The sequence below is a fragment of the Hermetia illucens genome, chromosome 3 (assembly GCF_905115235.1).
Source record: "Hermetia illucens chromosome 3, iHerIll2.2.curated.20191125, whole genome shotgun sequence".
Classification (NCBI taxonomy): Eukaryota; Metazoa; Arthropoda; class Insecta; order Diptera; family Stratiomyidae; genus Hermetia; species Hermetia illucens.
Genome location: NC_051851.1, coordinates 162,893,347 through 162,907,722, shown reverse-complemented (window position 1 = coordinate 162,907,722; position 14,376 = coordinate 162,893,347). Strand labels below are relative to the sequence as shown.

The following is a 14,376-nucleotide window of genomic DNA, read 5'->3' as shown; positions in this document are numbered from 1 at the left end:
CAAACATTCAGCCATCCTTTTCCCCCGTTCGCCTCTAACCTTGACATACCAAGCCCTAACCCTAATCCCATCCACGGCGAAAGATCCACGGACGGGCCGCCGGTCTAGTACCGAAAAAAAACAAAAACTGCGGACACAATAAAACCTATTGTACCCTTATGAGAAAGAACTAGGTCATACATAGTTTCCAACTAATAGGACCAAGATAAAACTACTACGCAAGCATGGGATCCCTACACAAGCACCATCCTCCAAACGAAGATGATATTTCTACAAAATGTAGCGATACAGCAAACACTTCTTGCTTATATAAGTTCAGCTTCTCAATAATAATTACTTTTTCCACAAATAAAGTAAACAAAGCTATCTATGAAAAATTTACTAACAACTTTGCATATATGCTTTTACTAAAAAAGTTTTATTTAATCGAACAAAAGAGACGCGAAAGTATTTAATTTTAAAAAAGTCAAATCATAACAATCTGCTTCAATTAATGCCAATTTACATTTGATTGTGCTACGAATAACATATCAATATAGCGTCATTTCGTATAATCTAGAGCGCCCAATTCGAAGAAAACAGTATCCAACCAGCAATGCATTCCGTCATAGTTCAAAAACGTCGCAAGCGGTCAATTAACTTTACTGAATCTGATCGTCAAGTACTAATAAATCTAGTTCAACCTCATCTAAGTGTTATTGAAAACAAGCGAATGGACAAGTTTACGTCAAAACTTAAATCGGAGACATGGGAAAATATCAAAACTCAATACAATCAATTGAATACTGAACCAAGGACAGCTCTCCAATTGAAACTATTTTATGAAGCCAATAAGTATCGGATGAGGAGAATGAACAAGGTTTCGTGCAATGGTCCATTGTTCACAATAGAAAACATCTTGCGTAACGCTCTAAATTTTTTATAGACAACAACAGATGCTAATCAATCAGACGAAAAAATTGATGGCAAGATCGTTAAAATTGAACTAGAACGAAAAACAATTCTAGACGCCCTTGCTCAAACTGAAACTGAACAAGGACAAAGCGATGATAGTGAAGTAAGGAGCCCCAAGGCCAAAATTGTAAGTTCTCTTCTTATACCTATTGGATAGAATTGAGACCGTAATAGATATTTCTAGAAGTGTGTGGACATTGAGAAGCTACAAGAAACAAAACAATTAGAGACCTCGGACCGGGCTAAAGCACAAGAGGTCGGAAAATCATCCTCTTTGAAGGTCCCGCTTTCGAAAGATGCTGATACTGATTTCGCTGGTTTCAATTTGAGACCTCCGTTCAACAGTACCACTCTTCAAGCTTCCTTAATGTCGACAGTCCAATCACCCGACTCAGCCCTCACCAAACAAGACGAACTGCATGCTATGCGAATGAAGATCCTTGAAGATGAACGACTTTTCCGTCGTCAGGAACATCTTAAACATATGGAATACTTTGAAATCGGAATAATGGCATTGAAAGCTTTTCTACTTAAACAGGCACAATCCACACCATTGGTTACTAATCAAAAGTGATAATAAAAGAAAAGAAAAATATTTCATATTCACCTTTTTAAGCTTTATTATGTTTTTCTTCAATTTGCGTTAAATATCGTCTTAAACTATTCTGTAGAGATGATCTCTCGCATCTGCCGGATAGCTGTAACGAGGCGTGGCTCGCAACCTGAACTTAGAGACAGATAGTTGTCCGCTGGAGCACGTAGTAGAGCCGCAGTCTGCTGGAGATGTCCGCTCAAGTTTAGACCCAGTTCATCTAAAACGCTGCCAACGTATTCTGAAAAATAATCGAAAATTCTAGTTAGAATTCAGCTTATAGTTGAGAATTTAATTTATAGTTATTTACAAAGGCAATGCAAATTCGATCGTTACTATACAAAAAGTGCAAATTTAGATAGATAAATGTATATAACCCACGAAACCTGATCCAGAAATAAGATCAGCTATTATCTTGTTCACTAAACTCATGGCGAGTTTCCTTCTTAAATGATTTAATGAAATCGAAATTATAAGCTTGAACATCGCATTACTGACAAAGGAGCACCGATCCCCACATGTAAAAGTGAAACGCTTCGCGTCTCGTGGGCGAAGAAGGAACAAATGGAGGTGACGGAGATTATACTGGGCACAGACGACGATATGTAACATATATATCAACATTAAGAAACATTAACAACAAAAATAAAAATAAAAATTGCGTAAACAAAATGGCCTAAAGATTTCTTTTTCCAATCAACTCAAAACAGCACGCTTATCATCGTGGAAGCCAGTGACCTAGTCAAAGAACCTCATCTTGGAATTCTTGCGTGGAACTTTATAATATTATAATTTGGTTTGCGCGTGCTGTAATTATTATGATTACCCCCCACCCCCACTTTACAAACTCGCTCCATCGATGTACAAGTGAATGTAATCCCCCCCATCCAACCATTCATCTGCTTTTTGTGTACATCAAATCCATTTCCCATAAGTAAGCCTATGGGGATCAAACTACCCTTCTCGGTTAACCAAATTTACCATTGTTTAGTTGTTCAGTCTTACAAGCTCGTAAGCCCTTTTGTTCATACGAACGGCGCATATTCCTACAGCCATATTGCGGTTATAACTAAAATTCAGTTGCATTTTACTTCACTGATATTCGGCAACATTCTTGCAAGTATCGTATTAGTATCCGCTATCTGTTGATAGCGATTTTTGATAGCTAATTTAGAGATGAGCATATATCCCTCGACTTTTATCATACTATTTTTCTTGTCGTTAGTGATCATGACCGTTTTCTTCTGACCAATATCAAGTGAGCCCTTTTCAGACAGGACTTCAGCGTTCTTACTCTCTCCATTACCTAAACGTTCTCATATTGTCCGCGTTTGTTGCCTCTCCTACTATATATCCCAGATAACGGAACTAAAATTCGTAATATCTTAGAATGAAGTTGATTGGGTCAATGACGTATTAAGTCCTTCACTCTTGCCTCATTCGCGAACTGTGCATGTTTCGTCACAAATAACAATCCGACTTAAAAATACTATTATAAGTATTAGACGAAGACGGCTTTACTTTTTCTTATCAGAGCAGAGGCAAATCGTCAGACGCTGCCTCACTTCTGCCCTGGGAGCAGCGTGACCGAAGCGGCACGAAGATGTTAAGCAGTGAAGCCCATGGTGTTTTACGTAGGCACCTGTCGTGAGACTTAATCCTACGGTCCTCTTCAGACACGGATTGATTTTTTGTGACCACAATCAGAGCCCCGCTGAGACAAGCAACAACGGTACCAGTCTATACCAAGTGCATGGCTTAGCATTCATACTGGTGGATGCAAGAATTACCTAAATCTCTACCGAACTATGGAGTACGGCACCCGTGTTGATACGCAACACCACGTCGAGGCCCGAAGGTCTCTTCTCGCTTGAGCATAACCACAACCACCATGAAACTCCCACTAGGGGGGCCAACCGCAAATAACCGAGTTGTCCTCACATACAACAGGAGTTCACCCGAAGTATGTGAGTCCAGGGGCTTTCCCGGTTCCCATGGTACCAGTATACCCCTGGTAAGGTTTCGTGACCAATTTGCCACTTCAGATGAGTCCCCGTGCAGACTCGGGTCTGATCGCCCTGATTAGGCCTTTGGAGCATTCGCCTACTGAATCACGGCAGGCAAACCAAAGTGATTACAGCGTCTCTCGGTGCCACCACTATGGAGGTTCTCCTCGGCCACTTGGTTTTGGTTTGGCAGATAGGGTTGCCGCCCCAGGGCAGAGACTATCCAAGTGCCCGACAAACCTCCAAACACCTCAGCTTCCGATCTTCGGTCAAATGGCGAGGGATCCATCTGCCAGATATGCCATTCGCATTTATCATTGGACAACTTCCACAACTCATTCCGACCTTCTCTGCAATTTAGGGAAGCCAGATTCGGCCTTCCTCTTTAATAATGTCGAAGATGGCGATCGTATTTTTGATTTCCCATTCATATCCATCCTTCCTTGAAGTCTTTATACCAAGCAAACATGAGTCCTTAACAGTGTTTGATCATCGAAATGTGTGGTCAATCTGTGGAAAATTTCTAACACGTTGATTGCTTTGCGAACAAGAAATTATATGATTACACCTTGTGCAAAAGGGAAGTGTATCTACTGCCCTGATATCGTCGGCGCTACTGACGAATTGGCTGAAAATATGAAGCGGCCTGCATTTCCCACTCCTGAGCTTTAGACAATGTATATTGCAAAAGTGCTCAAAGAGCAGTATACGTCCCAGGGCGAAACGTATAATAGATTGATATCCATGATGGAGCATAAAACCTGGGAAACGCCTGCTGAACCAGCACCAACAGCTCTACTACCAAACTCTATCTCCACCTCCAAGTGGTGACCGCTGGAAGCTCTTTCTTAACGAAAAGCTGCAGACGAAGAAGGATGAAGGCGGATCTCCCGCGCCTAAAAACGGGATAAACTGGGCTGACAACCCTACACGGAAAACAACTTGTTACGAAGCCACAACAGGGTCAGGGGAGATAAAACATCAACAAATGATCTTCACAGTCATCTAAAGGACATTACATTAATACGGCCACAAACATACTTGGCCCCAACCGCAAAAAGTGTTGGAACGGATGGTTCGATGATGAAGTTAGCAATGGAACGGAAGAATGCCACATACCGAGTAATTTTGCATTCTCAAATGATGCGGGACTTATCACGAACTTCAGCGAACGAAGAAGCGACTTCACAGACAAAAAAAGGAAGCCTGGAAAAACCACCAAGTCTGTGAACTCGAAAACTACAGTGAGCAACCGCACCAGGCGTGCGAGTTTTAGCAACAAGTCAGCAGCATGAAGCCTTATACACCTCGATGCCTCATCCTCCGGGACAAAGAGGGAAATCTAATTTCCAACGAAATGGGCATATTGGAGCGATGAGTTGAGTATTTTGATGAACTGCTCAACAACCAGAACAGTGGCGAGTTGAAGGTCCCGCCAACTGAAGACGACGGACAGATACTGCCACCACCAAATATAGAAGAAAGAGTCCGTGCAATTCATCGGCTTAAAAATCAAAAGTCGCCAGTAGCCGATGTAATTACAGCTAAATTGGTTTAATATGGAGGCGACCAATTACACCAAGTAGTTCATCAACTTATGGTCAAGGTGTGGGACTGCGGATCAATACTTGACGACTGGCAACGAGCCATTATCTCTCTCATACATAACAAGGGAGATATCACACAGCGCAATTATAGAGGTATCCGGTAACTGAGTACCATCTATAGGATATTCTCCGCTCTCTTCCTTCATTGGCCCATAACAAAGAGGCTTCACTCTAGGCAAATCAACAACAGATCAGATTTTCTCTCTGCAGCAAGCGATGGAAAAACTGTTGGAATATGAACATCAATTGCACCATTTTTTCGTCGACTTTAAGGTCGCCTATGATAGTATAGCCAGGGTAAAACTGTATACGGCCATGGAAGAATTCGGTACTTGACGAAATTGACAAACTGACTAGGCTGACCCTGGCCAATGTGCGAGGCCAGATTAAGGTAGCAGTATCACTTTCAAGACCATTCGACATCAACAACGGTCTAAGACAAGGATATACCCTATCTTGCGTCCTCTTTAACCCAGCCGTGGAAAAGGTGATCCGTGATGCTGAGGTAAATGCGAGGGGTACGATCCTTTTCAAGTCCACCTAACTACTGGTCTGTGCTGCCGATATCGACATCATCGGAAGAACGACGAGATGTACAAACTGCCTTCATCCAGATCGAGCAGGTGGCGCGAGATCTTGGGCTGCACATCAATGTAGGCAAGACAAAATATATGGTGGCAACATCAGCACCGAAAACCAATCAACCAACAACATCAAATCGCACTGGCCAAACGGGAAAAACAAACAAAGACCCTGCTTGAGATGGAACGATGGCGTAGGTCAGGACGCCAGACAGCTTTTAGGGATATCGAATTGGTGGACCTCGGCGCAAAACCGAGATGTCTGGAGTTCCTTATTAAGGCAGACCTAGACCGGATACCGGTTGTTTCGCCGCTGATGATGACCTTTAAGTTAAGTCAATTCTATGTGCAATCGCAGAAGGACGATAAATATAATACCCTAAATGTGTTGAATATCCTATTCTATTACAATCTTAAATTTCACTCACCGATATCGGTAGCAACTTGTTTGGCAGCCGACGTGTTCAATGATTTTATCTGCAATATTTGGGTCTGATACATAGCACAGCACTCTTCCACGATCAACGATAAAAGCACATCAGCACTGGGAATGTTTTTCGTATATTTCTTATCGCACGATTCCAAAGCAACTTTCAAAGCAGGAGCCGGAGAAAGGAGTAATGGCTCCAAATGTTGGGGCAATGTAAGCAAATATTGACCAATCTGAAATTAAATATAATAAAAATCTGAAACTGATTGGCAATGAGTGTTTTTGGACAAGTAGAAAACCTAATTTTTGATAAAAAGTAACGAAACTAGACTTTCTATGGTTCATAGCAACCATTTTTATAACGAAAAATCAATCAAAGTTTTAAAGTTAAGTTATATTCTCACCTGCGTAATAAACTCCTGCGGTGCAAAACTATAGTCCGGCAAGTCTCCACCCGATGCATTTACAATTTCTGGTGGTTCAATATTTTGTAGATGATTTTCAATTGGTGCAAAAACAGCCGCCAACGTTGTATCATGTGTTTCAATACAAATTGGACGAATTGCCTCAAAAACTCCAGCAAATATGCCACATGGCGATTCATTTGTATCTGTCGCCAGCAACTCCTTCTGTTGGCTATCCTTCACTTTGGCTACACATTTTTTTAGCTCGTTTTTGTCGCGTTTCTCGATCAACAGATAGCCTAAATAGGAATCATCTACCTCTTCCAAGCGTGTGTTAGTTTCCAAAACCTTCTCGCTCACTTTCTTCTCAAGTTGCTTAAGCAGTGTTTGCAAGTCACCAAGATTTTGTAGCAATGACATGCAGTTTTGAAGAAGACTCCAATTTTGCTCAACACTACGACTTGCGCTTAGTTGTTGTTGGGCCTTTTTGTATTTTTCGATGAATTGTTTTAAGATTGACTGAAAGGGGAAGGATACATTCCTTTTTAAATTCCAACAACTGAGCCCATTTTAGCAAATTGATACAATACTTCTGATGAATCAAACACATCGAAAATAGTTTTATCAAAACTTACGTTTAGGACCGTCGTCAGCGCAACTATTCCGCAATTTTGGGTTATGCTCTCACATCTCTTCAGTGCTTCTTCCGCCCATTCAATCATCTTTCGATTAGCATTACCCAAGGTCCTAACAGTTTCCATTGCAGACGTCTGTGACGAGTTTATGGTCGTTAAGTTTGTTGCAAGCCAATTCTGTTCGATAGCAGGATACTGACTGATAAATGTATTGAAGTAAACGAATATCACTTTTGAAAGTTTCCCAATATTCTCCTTTACTGGTTGGACTACAAAAATTAAAAGAAAAAAGTAGATAATAACTACCGCTTACTACTTATACTATTTTCCCATACTTCCAGTTGTATCGAAACTCTTCTGAAGTAAATTCGCAAAGTAAATGTTAGCACTCGAGAATTCCTGCAGAATTTCCAATTTTTCATTAGATCGTTTAAGTGCACCCAAAATTGTAGACTCCCGACTGGGTTGTAGCGATGAAAATAATTCTATTAAGGCCAGGATCGCTTCGCTACTTGATTGTTGCCCGAAAACATTAGCACACCATTTTACCTGAAAAAATCGTAGACGAGAAATTATTAATCCAATGACAATATTCGCATTTCTACCTAAACTCACTTGCTTTTGGTAATTTTCTGCCAAGTATTCATAAAAATCATGTAAAAACCGATTTGAATTCTCCGATAAATCCAGGATCTCACTCCAATGTTGCTGGAGTGCTGTTTTCTGAACTGTTCGATAATACTGAGTGAGCTGAGGTAAACGTCTCATGCTGGAGAATATTTTCACATACTTTCTAGCTTGTTCTGTACATAATGAAGGGAAAAATTGTTAATTTCAATTACATTTTGGGAAAAATGGAAAGAATTGCTTACCCGCATCACCAACAGTGAAACATTGCACAACTGCAGGACTTGCTAGCGCTTCTAGTCGATTTTTGAAACCTTCTACTTGGCTTTCGCGATCACTCTGCCCCGGAAGTCCTTCCTGTGCTGCAAGTGACTTTTGCAATGAATCCAATTTCTCACAAATTTTAATCAAATCGTTTCTCTCAAAAAGGTCTTCCAGCTCAGCCACAAGCTTGCCCCATCCATCAGATTCTTGTAGTCCTTGTTTGGCCAATTGTAATTTCGTCTTGAGTGAATCCAATCGCTCTAGATTCGACATACAAGCACCAGTTTCTTCTTGTACTTGGCAAATTTCCGACTGTACCTCGGTCATTTTTGTACGAAGTGAGATCACTTCACTTTGTAGATGTTGGGCATCTTTCATTACCCGGGGGAGGCCTGCCAGAACTTGCTGGCTGGTATCTTCAAGAGCCGAGTTGACTTGTTGGACATAAAGTTGAAGTTTAGAGACAAGAGATGAGACGAAAAGCTGGATGATTTGGAATAAAATCAAATGACAAATTATTGCAGGATTTCTGTTAACAAATCGACAAAATGACGAAACACGAACTATAGAAATATAATACTAATTTTAACTAAATTATAGTTGATGTAGGCTTCACTTTTAGGGAGCCCTCATAGCAAGAAATCAAAACACTTAAACCTAAGAACGTTGGTAACACATTAGAATTATGGAACATACTCAACGAATATTAAACACTTCATGAAGGTTCAAAAACTCGGCTCAAGGCTCCATTTCTTTTCTTCTCGCTTTAGAAGACACCCTAATTACAGTGCCCGGATAAACCGTAAACCTACCTAATTCAGACCTCAACATCACGACCTGCAGAAGGAATGTGATGAAGCTGGAAACGGATATCTGCACAAATCAGGCCAACGAAAGATAGGGGGGGGGGGGGGGAAGTGGAGAAAGGGAATGTTACAAGGTCCTGGTTCCATGTTATGGTCTTCAAAGAAAAGCTATGTAAAAGCCTACATCCTGCAAAGAAGTTTACACTAAAATGCAACTGCTCACAAACAAATGGGGCAAATAGTTCAGGAAAGAGGAGGTAAATCGCATCTCCTGAGCAGGTAGTGCTGAAATCAGGACTGACTATCGTTGCATCCTCATACGTCGGGCACCGCCAGATTCTGAGTTCGAGATACCGTCAACGTACGAGGGCGGAGAAATAGCCGAAGAGATGAATTTTTCTAGGTCAATTATACGGAAATCAAATGGTTCAACATTGCCTCACAACAATCGATCCTAGTATGCCTACTTTTTGGGATTAGCTCAACATGTTGGAGGATAAGATCCAGAATACGAAAAGGAGGTCCGAAATCTGAAAAGAAAATTCCTAATTGGAACTCATTGTAAAGATAGCCGCTAGGATGAGACTCACGGCATAAATGTCGGTAGTATTTTCAAATTCCGGCGCCCTGATTACGAGGCGATATGCCTGATGTAGTCTTTGTTACGGAGTCCTCGTGCTTTGAAGAATGACATGACAACAAGTAAGTAAATTTCCTTTGAAATGACGCATAGCTTCTGACAATCTTGTCGAATATTCACTAGATAAAACGTCGGGAAAGAGGGCAAATGAGGCACCAAATGCAGATAGAAAAGCCATTACTGAATCACTAGTGGACTCAACGAGCCTTATCGAACAGTTTGTGATGTAACAGCGTGCAAAGAAGAGACTCCGTTACGGAAAATCACTCGTGAATTGATGGACAGTTTACGCATGAACTGCCTGAGGCTTCGGGAGACTATGGAGCCTCAAGTATAGAAACTTATGGACCACTTGTAGAAGCACCTAAGATGGAAGAAATCGTGCAAACTATCCTTTTCTGTCCATCCTCTGAATCGAAAGTATCGGCAAAGAGAGACGTACGGGAGAATGCCCTTTCTTCGTTGTAGAGTAACTAGAAGAACCGTTATTGTCCAAACCCCCCCCCCCCCCCGCCCTAAGGGTCCATTGAAGTGTTATTTCCCGGCCAAGGGGGCATGAAAATCATCACCGATAAAAAGAAGAAACATTATCGTTTCACAAAATCCTTTTGGATAACACTTTAAACATCAAACTCCTTCGTTTTACTGCAGCACAACTTTGCATGGAATCGTGAGTTGTCATTCTATCGGCAGAATGTGGAGAATCGTCAGAAGAATCGTGATAAAGTGCTTCTTGCATCTCATAAGCTGCTTACTAGAATTTTGGTGTATCTAGCGGCATTTAGGCTCTGCCTCTTTTCTTTATAGGCATCTGAAATTTCATTTTACTCTACGCCACAGGGTTCCCTCACTCAGCTTATCGCCCTTAAGATCACATATTCCCAGCCTGAAAGACAGTGTTATATTATCCCAAACAAAATGCTGGCCTCTTTTTTTATCTGAAAGGTAGACCCTTGCTGCAGAACCTCACTCTATTTTTAAGCCACCAAATAATAACCTTCTTAGAAGTTGATACTAGCACCCCTTTTTGGCGCATATCCTGGAAAAAAATAATAAAATTCCTGCTGATTGCGATACGGCCGATTTGATTAATGTTCGTTGTCGGTCAGTCGAAACACAGCTAACCTAATAGCAAGCCCTGACCGGATCGACGGCTAGACAACAACAGTTGTCTTTCACCTTTATCGTTGCAGTCATCAAGTAAATGTTCGAGCTGATATTGTCGAAGTTCACCCTTGAATTTAGAGTAAGAGAATCTACATCGGACGCTTCTTTTGGAACTCCACCATCGCGACTTTCATTATTCTGGACCAAAATATCGTATATATTGTACCTAAAATCCACGTGGTTACATGAGCACGTATTTCGGTATGTGATAACAACATAGATGGTCAGTTGAAGTCAAACACTTCACAATCCGTGAAAGTCGTTATTTCGTGTTATAGTATAATATAGCGTGCTCCACTGTTCCTATAAACACTTGTAACCGTAAGTAGGACCATCGTATTTTCTGTATTTGTACTTCAGTAGTGGAAATATGACGTGTAAAATATCACCTAACAACTTTTGTTTCTGGCAAAATGTTTTAAAAGAGGTAGAAAATGTTTTTCGATGAAAGATGAATCAGTGTTCTAAGGTATATGCAATACTTCGGGTTTGCGCCTTTAGTTCGTGTACTTAATTTAGAATAGAGTTGCCATTTTTCAACTCGAAATTTTCGTGATTTTGTATACTATCGAGCATAAAGCATGTAACTGATACTGTACAACCGTGCCATCAAATGGATGACTGACTTAGCACTCCCTCAATTCCTTAAACAAAAATCTTGTTTAACTTCGGCCGACTTATGCCAGATTTTCCATCATCATAATCACGACACAACATCCGGAACTCCAGACATCTCCGTTTTGCGCTGAGGTCTACCAACTCGAAATCCCGAAAAGCTGTCTGGCGTCCTGACCTACGCCATCGCTCCATCTGAGGCAGGATCTGCTACGTCTTCTTTGTCAACCATAGATACTGCCCTAATACACTTTCCCAGCCGGATCATCCTCATCCATACGGATTAGACGGAGATTAGTAAACCATGTGCTCGTAGTAGGTTCCGTTGTCAGCCAAAAAATGAAACCTGCTGTTATCGGCTTTGAAAACATATACACTCTGCGCTTGCGAGGCAAATTTAGAAATATAAGCCTCATTAACGTTCACGCCCCTACAGAGGAGACTGCAGAGTCGGAGAAGGATATCTTCTACGAGGCAGTAGAACGAACCCTCGGAACCACTTTCAACCAGATTGACCACGTGTTGATGGAACGCCACCACCTCTCAGTCTTGATGAATGTCAGAACATATAGGGGGGCCAATATAGACTCGGATCACTATCTCATTTGCATGGTGCTCCGAGCTCGAATAACAACACCACCAAGAATCCCCTCTGACAATCAGGTGAGAGTGAATACTGAAACCATTCACAACACAGTCCTCCACAACACCTATAAGAGGGAAATGGATGCCGCAATAACCCCAGTCAACAGAGATCCTGGAGAAAAAGCATCAACAAATGATCTTCACAATCACCTGAAGAACGTTATCATATATACGGCCACAAACATACTTGGCCCCAGTCGCAAAGAGAGTCGGAACGACTGGTTTGATGATGAATGTAAGCTAGCAACGGAACGGAAGAAGGCTGCATACCGAGTAATGTTGCATTCTCAAAGAACGCGGGCACGCGCAGAGACTTATCACGAACTCCGTCGAGCGGAGAAGCGACTTCACAGACGGAAAAAGGAAGCCTGGGAGAACCAACAAGTCTGTGAACTAGAAAAGTACAGGGAGCAACCGCACCAGGGGCGCAAGTTTTACCAACAAGTCAGCAGCATGAAGCATTACACACCTCGATGTTCATCCTGCCGAGACAAAGAGGAAAATCTGATTTCCGACAGAATGGGCTTATTGGAGCGATGGGTTGAGTACTTTGATGAACTACTGAACAACCAGATCGACGGACAAATACTGCTACCACCTTAGGAGAAACAGTTCGTGCAATTCATCTGCTTAAAAATCATAAGTCGCCAGGAACCAATGGAATTACAGCCGAATTGGTTAAATATGGAACCAACTGGTTCATCAACTTGTGCTGATGGTATGGGACAGCGAATCAATGCCTGACAATTGGCAACGAGCCATTATCTGTCTCATACATAAAAAGGGAGATATCACACAGTGCAGCAATTATAGAGGTATCACGTTGCTGAGTACCATCTATAAGATATTCTCCACTATCTTGCTAGGCCGGATAGCCCCATACGCCCAGAACATCATTGGTCCATACCAAAGTGGCTTCACTCCACGCAAATCAGCATCAAATCAGATTTTCTCTCTGCGGCAAGCGATGGAAAACTGTTGGAATATGGACAACCGTTGCACCATCTGTTCATCGACTTTAAAGCCGCCTATAATAGCATAATAATAATAATAATCGTTGGCACAACAATCCATATTGGATCAGGGCCTTGAAGTGTGTTAGAGCACTTCATTTAAGACCGTAACGGTACACTACAGTAGACTGTAGAAGACAATGTGGTCAGCATTGCGCTCGCCCGAGATTATTACCCTGATTTGACTCAGGTACTCATTCACAGCTGAGTCGACTGGTATCCGACGTCAAATCATGATACAAATCCCTCTGCCACCAGCGAGATTTGAACCGCGACCTTCCGTACGACAGCCTTGTGCTCTAACCACTCAGCTATCCGGCCTATGCTGACGATATCGACATCATGGGATGAACGACCCGAGACTGTACAAGACAATGATCTTGCCTGTCCTCATGTATTCCTCGGAGACTTGGGTTCTTAACAAGGAGAATTGCGAACTCTTGGCCGCGTTCAAAAGAAGAATCCTCCGAAGAATATTTGGCCCGCTACGTGAGGCTGGACGATTCCGTAGCCTACATAACGACGAAATCTATGAGCGATATCATGACCGTCTGGTAGTGTACAAAATCCGGCTCAACAGATTGCGGTGGGCGGGTCACTTAATCCGTATGGATGAGGATGATCCAGCCGTGTATAAGGGCCAGTGTATAAGGGCAATATCTATGGTAGAAAAAGAAGACGAGGATGACGTCGGTCGGGACGCCAGACAGCTTATAGGGAATTGGTGGACCTCGGCGCAAACGCGAAGTGTCTGGAGTTCCTTATTAAGGCAGGCCGAGACCGGATACCGGTTGTTGCGCCGTTGATGATGATGATGAAGTAGTTTCACAAAAACAAGAAACATGCAAATGTCTTTCCAATTGTTGCACTCACGTCGAGTGCACACCTTCGAAGTTTTCCTATTCATTGAAAAAAAATCTGAGATTCCCAAAAATTTGAATTGAGGCTGTGAATTCCTCCAGAGATCACACATCCTTCCGGGCTGTTAACATTGTCTCGGGTCCTATACCCAATTTGTGAGATAAGAGAAACGTTATTTAAGATGATACCGCATACATCATATTACCCACGCTATGTTTGTGAATTATAATTAAAATAGTATAAAAGTACCTCTTTGTTGTCTTGTTGTTCAGAGTTCTTGAAGGTGGAATTAATCCATGCTGTTGCGTCAAAGGACTCATCACTGAACGCCTCTATATCCTAGACAAAAGAGATTAAACTTTCAGATGCTAATAATGAATGGAAACATAACATTTACCATAGTGGAGTAACAATAAACGACGCACCCGGTCTAGTCTATCAATTCATCATCTAATCAACGTCAACACTAGAGACTAAATTTACGTGACACAACAGCTGATCAAATTTTGACAACGACCCAGTATTATTC

The 14,376-nt window shown here is 41.8% G+C and overlaps 2 protein-coding genes across 3 annotated transcripts; one reads left to right on the top strand and one right to left on the bottom strand.

The window, feature by feature from the left end:
* Window positions 1–426: 426 nt before the first annotated feature.
* LOC119651447 lies at window positions 427–1,648 on the top strand. Of its 2 annotated transcripts, none has more exons than XM_038055053.1 (3): window positions 427–859; window positions 926–1,081; window positions 1,142–1,648. In XM_038055053.1, exons 1-3 carry the CDS (start codon window positions 596–598, stop codon window positions 1,526–1,528), a joined length of 807 nt encoding a protein of 268 aa, XP_037910981.1. In that variant the 5' UTR covers window positions 427–595; the 3' UTR covers window positions 1,529–1,648. The 2 variants fall into 2 exon arrangements, with proteins under 2 accessions (XP_037910981.1, XP_037910980.1); XM_038055052.1 differs by having other exon boundaries at window positions 1,139–1,595.
* LOC119651445 (conserved oligomeric Golgi complex subunit 7) lies at window positions 1,550–14,352 on the bottom strand. Its single transcript, XM_038055049.1, has 9 exons — window positions 14,245–14,352; window positions 14,097–14,186; window positions 8,082–8,583; window positions 7,825–8,012; window positions 7,545–7,758; window positions 7,210–7,478; window positions 6,575–7,093; window positions 6,169–6,403; window positions 1,550–1,787 (listed from the first exon to the last, which is right to left on the bottom strand). The coding sequence occupies exons 1-9, from the start codon at window positions 14,245–14,247 to the stop codon at window positions 1,615–1,617; spliced, it is 2,193 nt and encodes a 730-aa protein (XP_037910977.1). The 5' UTR covers window positions 14,248–14,352; the 3' UTR covers window positions 1,550–1,614.
* Between the last annotated feature and the right edge of the window lie 24 nt (window positions 14,353–14,376).

What these genes read in the sequence shown, in the direction of transcription:
- LOC119651447 (XM_038055052.1), top strand. Translation starts at nt 596, where the DNA reads ATGCATTCCGTCATAGTTCAAAAACGTCGCAAGCGGTCAATTAACTTT. An exon ending in GGATGAGGAGAATGAACAAG is followed by an intron (nt 860 to 925) that starts GTTTCGTGCAAT and finishes AATTTTTTATAG; the next exon opens with ACAACAACAGATGCTAATCA. An exon ending in GGAGCCCCAAGGCCAAAATT is followed by an intron (nt 1,082 to 1,138) that starts GTAAGTTCTCTT and finishes AGATATTTCTAG; the next exon opens with AAGTGTGTGGACATTGAGAA.
- LOC119651445 (XM_038055049.1), bottom strand. An exon ending in AACAACAAGACAACAAAGAG is followed by an intron (nt 8,584 to 14,096) that starts GTACTTTTATAC and finishes CAAATCATCCAG; the next exon opens with CTTTTCGTCTCATCTCTTGT. An exon ending in ACAAGTTGCTACCGATATCG is followed by an intron (nt 1,788 to 6,168) that starts GTGAGTGAAATT and finishes ATTATTTTTCAG; the next exon opens with AATACGTTGGCAGCGTTTTA.